Source organism: Podarcis vaucheri (assembly GCF_965113315.1).
Source record: "Podarcis vaucheri genome assembly, chromosome: 6".
NCBI lineage: Eukaryota > Metazoa > Chordata > Lepidosauria > Squamata > Lacertidae > Podarcis > Podarcis vaucheri.
In genome coordinates, this window is record NC_138764.1 from 73,474,281 (window position 1) to 73,486,410 (window position 12,130).

General features: G+C 45.4%; 1 protein-coding gene across 2 annotated transcripts in view; it reads right to left on the reverse strand.

Moving 5' to 3' along the window:
* Positions 1-536: 536 nt before the first annotated feature.
* The window catches only part of TNNT2 (troponin T2, cardiac type), a 36,428-nt gene continuing 24,834 nt past the window's right edge, over positions 537-12,130 (reverse strand). Inside the window, exons 12-14 of one of the 2 annotated variants that reach the window (XR_014220911.1) lie at positions 10,804-10,894; positions 2,361-4,103; positions 537-867 (exon numbers count right to left, since the gene is read on the reverse strand). Coding sequence is in view for 1 of the 2 variants with exons in the window: in XM_082227455.1 (XP_082083581.1) it covers positions 819-867; positions 9,004-9,044; positions 10,804-10,894 (181 nt within the window). In the remaining variant the exon portion in view is untranslated. Of the gene's footprint in view, positions 868-2,360; positions 4,104-9,003; positions 9,045-10,803; positions 10,895-12,130 lie in introns of both variants that reach the window. The other variant, XM_082227455.1, reaches the window with a different exon arrangement.

A 12,130-nucleotide genomic window follows, 5' to 3' on the forward strand; every position in this document is an offset into this window, starting at 1 on the left:
AAGTAGTGATAAAGCAGGATATCAAATCCAAACTCTTCCTTCTAGATGTTGTCAGACTGCATCTCTTGTAGGCTGCTACAAGCATGGGCAATGGTTACAGAAGATGGCAGCTGAACTCCAAGAGCAGCTGGAGGACACCATATTGACTAGGCCTGCTTCAGAGTATGTTTCGGCAGAGATAAATCTCTCTCTATCACCCCACCCCTAAAAACCTCTCACACTAAACTGTCTATAGGGTTGCAAAACAAGGGCATTTGCATAGAGTATTGCAGGACGTGTGCTGGCTTGCCAGTAATACATGTGAAAATGTCACGAGCCTGTCCTAGATAACTAAGGCACACGTCTGATAGTTAACTCTTTACTGGCAAGAGAAACACTCACAACTCCTGATACACAAATGCTTCTAGCCTCTAGGCAGCGATTCACTGGTCTGGGCCCTATGAAAGCAGCAGTGACAATAGGAGACCCCACCCCCCCTGCTGGTTTATATACCTTCCCCTGATGGGTTGTAAGAAATCAGGTAAATAAAGTGAGTATTGCTGCATGATTTGCTTTATTTACAGACACAGTATGCTTAACTTTGGTGACACAGTCATTTTTTCCACACAGCAGCGTGTTTGCTCCGTGCCGTGACAGTGCTGCACACACACCTACAGTCATTCTACAGAGTGAAGCCATTGGAAGGTGGCTTGGTCTGAATAATCTGGAAGAGTTGGTGCTTTCCTTTGGGCCACATGGGTTAGGATGCTGGATCAAAGGCTGGCCCACGCAGAAGTATCCTGCTCTGCCGTCTCTGCAGGCTCGACACAAACCATCTCTCACTTCCACCGGCCACCAACCACAGGCTTCCCACGGGCGGCCTTTGAGCTGTTGGAGAAGCAGAGAAGCAAATGAGGTATTTCAGGCATCAGTGAGATCAAAGCAAAAGGCAGAGGTGAGGGAGAAGGGAAGTGTCCACTTTTACAGTCAAACAGCACTGTGGGGGTGCTTATTGCACAGGGGTATCTGTGGGTCACTCATTCAGTGGCATCCACACAGATCCCAACTTGGTTCCTAGGCGAGTGTGTCCACATGGCTTGTGCAGTCCACATGAAGAAAACACAATGTGAGCAGAACTCATGCAAAGTTGCTGTGTTTATACACACTAAGCAGTGAGCTGGGAGCCCAAGTTGTGGAATCCTGAACGAACTTCATCTTGTGCCTTTACAGGTATATCTGTTTCTCAGACTTAAAGCTTGGGTAGAACTGGTTCTTTTTCTCCAGGGAACCCTGAGAATTGTATTCTGGGAGAAGATAAGGGCTTGAGAATTCTTCTACAGTAAGGATGGGGAACCTGTGGCCAGCACAAGACTACATCCTACAGGCCACAGAATGTTTTGGATCTTCCTCCCCTCTGGGTGGAAAGAGTGGTCTTGGAAAGGAAGTTCTGGCCTCATAAGTCCCCTACGTCTGTTGTGGAAGCCTCTGTGCCATTTGCCTTCCTGACATCAGAACCCCAACATCAGTAGAGGTATTCACCTTAAGATATAAGCTTGGCATGTGCCTTAAGAGATAAGGTCCAGAGGGCTGTTTCTCACTATATAGAAGGGATAGCCAGTGTGATGCTCTTCAGATGTGATTGGCCTATACACCTCCCATCTTCTCTGTTGGCCCTGCTGGTCTATAAACTGGACACTTAATCTGGACACTTAATCTGTTTTTATGGAAGCCGCCCAGAGTGGCTGGGGAGGCCCAGCCAGATGGGCGGGGTATAAATAATAAATTATTATTATTATTATTATTATTATTATTATTATTATTATTATTATTATGTGCACACTGAAAAGGGCAAGTTGTAAAGATAATCCGAGACCTGGATTTCAAAAATATTGAGGGGTATACATACAAACTCTCTCTCTCTACATATATATCCTTGGGTTACAGACACTTCAGGTTACAGACTCTGCTAACCTAGAAATAGTACCTCGGGTTAAGAACTTTGCTTCAGGTTGAGAACAGAAATTGTGCAGCCATGTGGCAGCAGCAGGAGGCCCCATTAGCTAAAGTGGTACATCAGTTTAAGAACAGTTTCAGGTTAAGAACAGGCCTCTGGAACAAATTAAGTTCTTAACCCGAGGTACCACTGTAATTGCTAACATTTAGCATAACATTTAGCATGACTGCACTTTGATATATCTAACTCCCAGTTACTAAAGCAAGTGTCCCTATCCAGCTGCTTAAAGTAACACATATCCAACTACCAGTAAACTATCCCTGATACAGAAATCCAGGGCCTAATTTGGAACATAAAGTCATTTTCCTTCATTACATGCACTGCAAGCCACCACAGCACACCATAAAGGATGCAACATGCTACTCACCCTTTCCTGAAGCAGATTAGGAGGGAATAAAAGAAGAAATATGGTGTGAGAAGCACGTAACATTCTTGACTAACCAGTTTGGTGCACCTAAAAGGTCGCTAGAGAAGGAGGCATTCCTAATGCAGGCTGCCATTTGTTTCTGGACAAGTGGATTAAAAAGATGAATCTTCTGACAATTTAGCCTGCACAGCCACTCCGAAAGATGGCTACGCTACTTGTTCATGTAAAGTGGAAGAAGAATGTTCCATGTTGATCAGCATTGCTGTCAAGAATGCAGGTGATGATTCATTTCCTACTCTGCCATCAGCTATGCACAGGACACCAAGCAAGTTCTTTAGCATCTCCTGTCCTCTGCTCTGAACCATGGAGTCATGGAGACATGAAGCATGGAAGGAAATGGGTGCCTGCACCGAGCAATGCAACAGAGGTCCCCAATAATTTCTACAGACAGAGAAGTCAGATTTATACATGCTGAAAGGAGATGAGCTGATGTAAGGAAAGAGGATGAATGCCCCAGCTCTCAATAAGTGGATGATGGTAAACAGACAGCTCAGCTACTGCACTATGCCAAACTATTTCCTAAATGGTGTTCATAGACATATCCTTAGAAGGGGAAATGCTGCGAAGGAGTGAATAAAATGATGACCCAAAGTGGTGAGGAAGTGATGGAGTTCAGAGATCAGAACAAAATGACAAAGCAGGTGTGCAAAAGGCATGCAAGGGAAGAAATAAATTGGAGGGGCCTGGTGAGAAATGTGGCTGAAACAGAAAACCAGGAAAGAACTTTAGGTGAAAGAAGCAAATGGAGAAAAGCACATCCGCAACACACCATACATCTAAGGCACAGCTACAATCCCCAGCACCCTTAAGCAACTGCAGGTCCCAGGATCCTTTGGGGGAAGTCATCTGCTTTGAATATGTGCTGGATGTAATTTAAATGTATGGTGTGAATCGTAGCACAGTTAGCAAAGCGTGCTAAGCTCCCTGAACACCAATGAGGGTCTCTTTCTATAGACATCCAAGTGTCTGGTGGCCAGTGAAAAACCGTGTGCATGTTGGTTCCAAGTCTGAAGGGAGCCTGACATGGTCTAGATCAGCCTCACCCAACCTGGTGCCCTCTTGATATTTTGGTCTCTTGCTTTAAATGGATGGTGTGGATGTGACTCTGGTCTGAAAGGTGGATTGGAAGGGAAATGAAATGACAGAATCAAGCAACAAGGAGGGGTGAAATAAAGGGTGTGAAATGGGAGGCAGGAGGCAGTAAAAGCAGTGACTAGCTGAAATGAGGACTAAAGAAAGAAAATACGAAAAGGTGGTGATAAAGCAAGGTGGTTGTTGTTGTTTCTTAAATGGAATCTAACAGTATCAATCCTTGAATAGCCAGAAGTGCTCAATCCAAGATTCTTGAACACAAAGGCATAGCCTATTATTACAGCAGCAGGCTTTCTAGAGCCAAAAGAAGCCAAGAACTGAAATGAGAAAGGCTGACAAATACTAATGACAATGAAAGTGAAAGTGAAAGGAGGAACAGCAGGAAGTTAAGAACAGAAGCAAAACACAAACAAAATCCTGAAAGCTCCAAACAAGTATTTTACAGAAGGGAAGGGTGAAAGTGGTGCACCTGTAAAAGTAAAAGTGGGGGGTTGTGAAAGATCTAATGGGAATGCTCGATACTATCAAACTGGATGGCCCGAGTACTTACACCTTTTGATGATCACTAATGCGGTTCCGTAGAACATTAATCTGCAAGAGAAATAGACAGGAGGTGAAGCTACATGGCAATACTTCACCATGCGGGGATCGGGACGGCCACTGTGTGAAGACAGCAAGAAAAGAAGTCTAAGCATGGGCTGGTTTTATCACACACAGTAGTCAGCAGGGCTGTGTGGTGGGTAAAGAATCCCTCTAATTGTTGGAATTTCCATAGGTAAAGACGGGGAGTCAGAAAGGACAGTGGATCTGTTTGTCCATACTATCTAATGTGATACTTATGTTGGGGTTGGAACTTAACGGGTTAAGGTCTTCCCATGATGCCACACCATTCTGACGTCAGTTTTCGAAGCTTGGGAGGAGCTTGGGAGGAATTTGCCTTTCTCACTCTATGCTGTGAGGGGAAAAGAGCAGTCCCATAATGGCTGCGAGAAGTCCTGGAGATTTCTGAGGAAATGTTGGAATAAACAGCTGTAAATAGACAAACTGGACTCTGTGTGTTTGTCTGTAAGCTGAGCCAAGCTGCGTGACAGTTTTACACCGCTGTGCGAAACTCTGCTGAGCCGTGACGGAGAGCTGCGAGCGGAAGTGTGCCGGGCGGCCATAAATCGCTAATTGAGGTTCGCAAATCAATTAGCGGGAGTCACGGCTGACAACCAACAGCCAGAGGTTATGGGTAACCTTTATCACCTATCGTAAACCTGTCACGAGAGGCTGCCGGGAGCTTTGAAATCTGCGGTGTCGAGCAGAGAAGCACGGCAGGAGGCGGAAGCAAGCAAACAAGCAAGCTGAAAGACGCAGAAAGTGCCTGTGTTGCTGAGAGCTGAGAGCAGCAAGGCATCGTTTCTCCAGGGACAGAAGCCAGAGGAGCTGGTGTTTTTGTAAGTACAGCTTGGGGCCCCCTTGGGAGAACGGAAGGAGATGGCGGACGGACATGATTCATTCTCCGTGCCTTTTGAAAAGTTAAACGGCCAGAATTGGGCGGAATGGAGCAGAAAGCTGAAGCCCTGGCTGGTAGCTAAGGGTCTTTGGGAGGCGGTCTTAGGGCCTCCACTGCCTCAACCAGCCGCCGGAGCTGCAGCAGCAGTAATTGCAGATACGCATGCTTCGCAGAGGAAAAATCAGAAAGCCCTGGGAGCTATAGTGCTCAGTTTGGAGGGTTCACAGTTGCCCCATGTGGAGGGGTTGGAAACTGCGCATGAAGCTTATGCTGCTCTTGAAAGAGTGCACCACAGGACCACGGCTGGTGCAAAAATTCACACCACCAGGCGTTTGTTTGAGATGAAGCTGCGTCCAGGTGGGGACCTAAGACAGCATGTTACAGAGATGCTCTCTGTGTTTAATGAGCTGCGGCTGTTGCAGGTGAACTTTACAGATGAATTGAAGGTTTATATTTTGCTAAGCTCTCTGGACAAAAGTTATGACAATTTATGTCTAACTTTGGAGTCTATGAGTCCGCAGGATCTGACTCTGGCGTACGTCACAGGACGCTTGGCTGACGAACAGGAGAGACGTCTCAGGGAGAGCAAGTCTGGCGCAGGGAGCTCCACCGGGAAAAAGGGGGGGCCAAGCCAGATGAGAGCTTTGTTCAGGCTTTTGCCACTCGTCGGTGCTACGTGTGTGGATCCCACAGTCATTTCAAAAGAGACTGCCCACAGAGAGCGAGGGCAGCTGCACAGGAAGGCTTCAAGGACACCTCTCATGGGAATCAGGCGGGTTTCCATGGCAACCGGTCTGGAAAAACAACCAGGCGTGGGACTGAGGCTGGTGGACGTGCCAGGTGCCAGGAAGAGACTTATCAGATCACGGCTAGTCTGGCGTTGGCTGAAGACAGCTGTGGGACAGAGGAGCTAAGTTTTGTTATTGACTCTGCAGCTAACTGCAATTTGATTCCAGAGACACCTGCTGTCGAGAGGTGGGATTGCAAGGCAATCCCGGCTGGGAAGACTGTTCTCTTTGCAAATGGACAGAAAAGAAATATGACTAATGCTGTAAATTTGCATTTTTCTATTTTACAGGAAACGTTGAAGTGTTGTACTGTTCCTGGGATGCACCACTGTCTGTTATCTGTGCCTTATTTACTGAAAAAGGGATTTACGGTTTGTTTTCAGGGTGATGTGTGCACAATCTCCAAAGGAGGGAGGATGCTTGCCAAGGTTAAAAAGGGGCAGAATGATCTCTTCATTCTTAAAACGTCTCTGGAGGGTGATGGGAAGGTTGAGAAAACACAAGCACTGCGTGCTACAATTCCCAATCATGATTCATGCGTTCACGCTTGGCATACACGAACAGCTCATAGTTCTTTAGAAGAACTACAGGTGCTACCGGAGGTTTCTAAAGGGTGTAAGATCTCAGAATGTGGACATGCTGTAAGTTGTGAAACTTGCAAACTGGCAAAGGTAAAAGGTTGCAGTTATCCAAAAGTAGAGAGGATAACAACAAAACCTTTTGAACTGATTCACATAGATTTGTGGGGTCCTGTAAAGGAACCAAGTCTGGGAGGGTCAAGGTATCTGCTTACGATGCAGGAGGATTTTACGCAGAATTCCTGGACACACGGTCTCAAATCCAAGGATGATGCAGCACAGCTGATCAAAGGATGGATTGAGGGGGTGGAACAAAGGTTTTCCACCAAAGTGCAAGCTGTCACAAGTGACAGAGGAGCTGAGTTTACAGGTTCTGCTTTGCAGAAGTACTTTCGCAAGAAAGGGATACGTCACACAGTGACTTCACCCAATCAGTGGGGGGTGGCAGGGCTGAAGTGTCAGGCTCTGGTTAAAACTGCACAGGTGTTGCTGGAAGATTCTGGGTTACCTCCAAGGTTTTGGCTGGAGGCAATCAAGTATGTGAGCTTCACCTGGAATCGCACCTACAATTCAATGGTAGGTGACACACCGTTTGGGTTGTTGCATGGCAGGAAACCCCAGATTCATTTTTTGCGTATGTTCGGGTCACATGAGTCTGTGCCGGTACCTGCTGCTTTGCAGGGGCGAGATGGACCCAAGTTCCGAAAAATGATCTTCTGTGGGTATGAGCCAGCAGCGTGTGCATGGAGGTTTGCGTTTCCATCAGGTGATCAGAGTAAGTTACTGATCAGTAAACACGCTGAGTTCTATGAGCAGGATAAAAAGTCACAAGCTGCTGTCAAGCGTGATGTTCTTTCAGAGTGTCTCTCTGATTCAGAACAGGAAGATTCTGAGGGGGAGGAAGGAGAGGCTGAGTCTGATGATGACGATCAGGTAACTGACCAAAGTCAGGAACAGGAGGAGGTATCGGTAGTTTCTCCACAAGATGTTAGGAGAACACCCAAAAGCGAGCCCAGTTCTCCTGAGAGTGTAATGGAGAGAATTCGAAAACGTTTTAAGTCAGAGGGGGAATCCCGTGATGCTGAGGACACATTTCCTGGTGGCAGTGAGTCAGAGGTAACGTCTGAGTTTGTGCCCAGAAGGTCAAGTCGCGCAACAAAGGGCATTCCACCTGAAAGGTACCAAGCAACAAGTGCGTGGGCAAAATTCGCACAGTGTGATTCTGGAAGTGTTGAAGGGGTTCAACAGGTGCCTGGGAAAGATGCCGGGAAGGGGCACAAGGCAAAGGGGAAGGTGTTGAACTCAAAAGGGTCTTGTCAGAATGTGCGGCAAAGGGGGGTGTTGGGGTTGGAACTTAACGGGTTAAGGTCTTCCCATGATGCCACACCATTCTGACGTCAGTTTTCGAAGCTTGGGAGGAGCTTGGGAGGAATTTGCCTTTCTCACTCTATGCTGTGAGGGGAAAAGAGCAGTCCCATAATGGCTGCGAGAAGTCCTGGAGATTTCTGAGGAAATGTTGGAATAAACAGCTGTAAATAGACAAACTGGACTCTGTGTGTTTGTCTGTAAGCTGAGCCAAGCTGCGTGACAGTTTTACACCGCTGTGCGAAACTCTGCTGAGCCGTGACGGAGAGCTGCGAGCGGAAGTGTGCCGGGCGGCCATAAATCGCTAATTGAGGTTCGCAAATCAATTAGCGGGAGTCACGGCTGACAACCAACAGCCAGAACTTAGAAGTTTTTCTCTGCCGTGAAATATTATTTCCACACTAAATGGAAGCGTTACAAATCCAGGCAGCTGAGATTAAATTTGGCATGGTTGGTGGAAGGAACAGGGCTTTTTTCAGTTGAAACTCACTGGAACCCAGTTCCAGCACCTCTCAGATGGGTGCGATTGCCATTACAAGAGAATGGAGGCGTTCGTGGTGAGTTCTGGCACCTCTTTTTCTAGAACAATAGCCTTGGGAGAGACTGAGAACAAAGGCTGCTCTCCAGCATTCTTGAAGGCTTCAGGTGAGTTTTTCAGGATGCTTCTTCAAAGTTTTCCCATCATGATCTTGACCAGTTACAGAATCTTCTAGAAATATCCACTTTTCTACAGTTAGTAGGTGCTTGGGAGCAATGCTGTGCCATTTGTAGCAATTCCTGGACTCGGTGCTTCTTTCAAAGCATCTCTAAAGTTTGCTATACGTTGAGCATTACGTGTTGTTCTCTGCACAAATGCGCTCTGCTCATGAAGTTCACAAAGCAAGATAAATGCAATAAAAACAATGCCAGAGGGATACCATGTCAAAGAGCAAATCCATGTGGATAACTAGTAATGGAGTTTTTGTTCAGTTAAGGTGCCAAGAATCTCCAGCTTCTGGTGTAAGGATCCAAAGCAGAGGAGAAAGGTTCCTAAGGTGCATCCAAGTACTTACCCCTTTCAGAGGATCTAGCTGAAAAGACAAATGGCTGATCCCAAAAATCTTTGCAAGCTAAGCAGGGCAAACATGCAAGACAATGAAATACCATCTTGAGAAGATGCTGACATGGACTGAACTTCACTGGGCCACACTTAGCTCCACACGTTTCAGCATTCATCACAGCACTGCCATTAGCAAAGTGGGGTGGGGACAGGCCATACTTACTACTTGCTTAACTCATCGCAGCGTGCAGTGAGTATGGAAATCTAGTTAGGGTTAGAGAAAGGAGATTATTTATAGATGTGAAAGCCCCTGCAAAGGGAAAATTAACAAAAAGAAGGCAGTGATCCTGAGAAAGCAGTGCTCAGTACGAGAAGCCAAACTATAGGTGAGGTCGAGTGCATCCTATATACTAATAGCAAACTTGTCCTTTGGTTTCTGATCATCTGTTGCCAAAACGACACCATCCATGCACAAAATGGAGATATCAGCAGGCCTGGGGAAATGCCAAGGCTTGCAGAAATCCACACACCCCCATCATTGAAACCCTGAAAGGCGAATGCCCTAGATGAAGCATTCTTCTGGCCCCCCTCAAAGAAATGGCAGCTGCTGGAGGGGAAGTAGTAAAAAGAGGGGGAAATCAGAAATACTCCAGAACTAAGTCTGGGGCATTTTGGTAAAAGAAAGCAGTCAAATGGCAACTGCCAGGGAAAGCATCACTGCCACTAATGAGGCACCCACTCCACAAAAGAAAAATATTGTCATTGCTGCCACCTCTGCCACCTCCCCTGCCATTCAGGAAGCCCCCACCACTGGCGAATGTTTCAGACATTTTCCCTTTCCAATATGTCCCCCGATTTCATTCCCCTATCTTACCCTCAGAATTTCGAGTCAAAAGTTTGAAAATTTGCATTTTAGGCTTGACCCTAGCTTAAATGTGATGTTAGTGAAAGAGACAGGTAGTATGAGCTGTGGTGTATTTAAGCCAGTTCTAGTGCAGATTAATTAAGCGGCTGCAACACTATTTTTCTAGACTCAATAAGCTACTAGGCAGGTGAGTGATCACAAGGCACTTACAAATGTGGTCTTCAGGGTAGAAATATATGTTGGTCAAACTGAAATGGGCCAGGTTGGCTTTGACACAGTCTACTGCAGCTTATGGTGTGGTTTGGGGTGTCCTTCAATGTCTGGCGAGACTAGGCAGGACCTTCACAGACCTAGACTGATGCTACTTCATCCATAAAGCTACATCCATTTGAAGCAGCAAAGTGCCAGACTCCACTTATTTAATGAGCCATTTGGCTCTGATTGCTGAAGTAGGTTCCAAAGGGAGATGAAGTTCAGTGAGACAAGTATGATCAAATGACATACCTGTGGTTTTTCTAAGCAAGAAGGAAAAGAGGAGGCAAAGCATGACAAGTATCAACTAAAACTGCGTTGAATGTTTGCCCATTTCAATTTTCAAGGTGCAAGTAACACTTTCAAAGAAGGGGAAACATTTCCTGAAAAGCTCCCATGATGAAAACGTTCATATTCCCCTTCCACTTCAATCTGCTGCTGCTTCAGTGCCATTTTCTCCTTTATAATCACTGAGTCATCTTGCTGATTACAGAAATGTGGGAAATTCCAGCCAATCAGGAATTGTGTACTGAATGGGATGGTATCGTGATGGAATGTCAACATGACGTCCCACAGAGCAAAAGAAGATAATTGACCATGAGGACGATACTTGTTGCATCAATGGGAGGGGTGATGCTAGCTAATTGGGATTGAATAGTCAAAAGGATGATAACATGACAATATGTAGCCAATCAAATTTAGCCACAAAGTGAGGGCAAATGAAGCAGCTGTCAGAAAGCATTGCTCTCCCTCTCAATGAGTGGGTATTTTTTATACAATGTCTCAAAAATTACTCAGAGAGCAATCGTTTTTTGGATGCTGCTGAAATTTCTTGCAAAAAGCGTCCTTCCTTTCAGAAAGCAGGGCTGTAAAAGGTGGGATATTTCAACAGATGTGCAGACTCACCTCATATTTCTGCCTCTTGAACTTTTCCTGCAAGTCAAATTTCTCAGCTTCCAGGTCATGGATATTCTGCCACAGTTCCTTTGCCTTTTCCCTGTTGTAAGAACATGCAGCAGCAATCAAGGTGGTTGCCAGTGCTTATATATGCACATAGGAACATGCAATGTGAGCATGTTCTTCCAGAGTAGGAAAGTGAGCTGAACATAAGAATGAGAATCTTAGGTATGCAACATTGCGCATGTGAATATGCACAGGCATAAAAATTGTGTGCATATTCTTTATTATGTGCTCCATGAGTATGAACATATGGTATATGTATGATATATGTGTGCGTGTGAGAGAGACATAATATGAATATAAATGTCTGTGTGTTTTAGCCTGTGAATATAAGTATACATAACATTTATAGCTTCAGACAGAATGTTTCCTCAATTATTGAAAGTCCCAGTTGTCAACCTTTCAACCCATTTATGTCTTTATCTTTAACTTGTGCTTAAATTTAAATCACACATTTTAGTATATTCCTACTTTACAAGTACCTATGCCGACGCTTTTGCCACAACTGGGTCTTCTGCCAAGTGTGAATCAATCTGGGCACAAGTGAAGCAGTGGCCCTTTTCAAACATTACCACATCAAGGAAGCATATGAGTAGAGAGATTGCAGGAATACACCATTAGCCCCACTCCCCACACAACTCCTCCGCCTCTTCATGTGCTTACAGTGGACATCTGCTGTGGGTAATCTTATGTACCAGTGAAGGCTCTCTCTGCCTATGTTCCCTCTTTAGGTGGTAATGCCTGAATAGGACTAATGTGCATCACTGAACCACATAAGCAGATTTTTTTCCCCATTGATTATTGCAGCATGAGGATTAGGGCATTTTTGACTGGGGATGCACATACTGTGGTTCTGATTGAAATCATGCTCAACCTGTAGGGTTTTTTTAATCCCTGGATGTGGCTGCAAGTCACACAGCTGATGTAATATGTAGTTAAGCCCTTGATCTACCTGAGGTTTCATACTGCATCACCTCCAATATGCTTCCACGTGCTTATTGCACCCTCTAGTGTTCTGGCTCCCTCCTTTTCATTTGACTCTGTCTGCTTAAACTCAAATGCAGGTAGCATTTGGAAACAGTGCACGATAATTGGATGAGCAAGCATTAGTATGATTTAACAGCCCCTTATGGCTTCCTGACTTGTAACCATGTGGGATATAATAACTTCTGCTACCATTTAATGCATGTTGTGGGCAGTTAACATTTCCAAGGAGTGATGGACTAAGAAGCAAGAGGAACATTGCCACAAGCGCCCTAACTGTACCCTATAG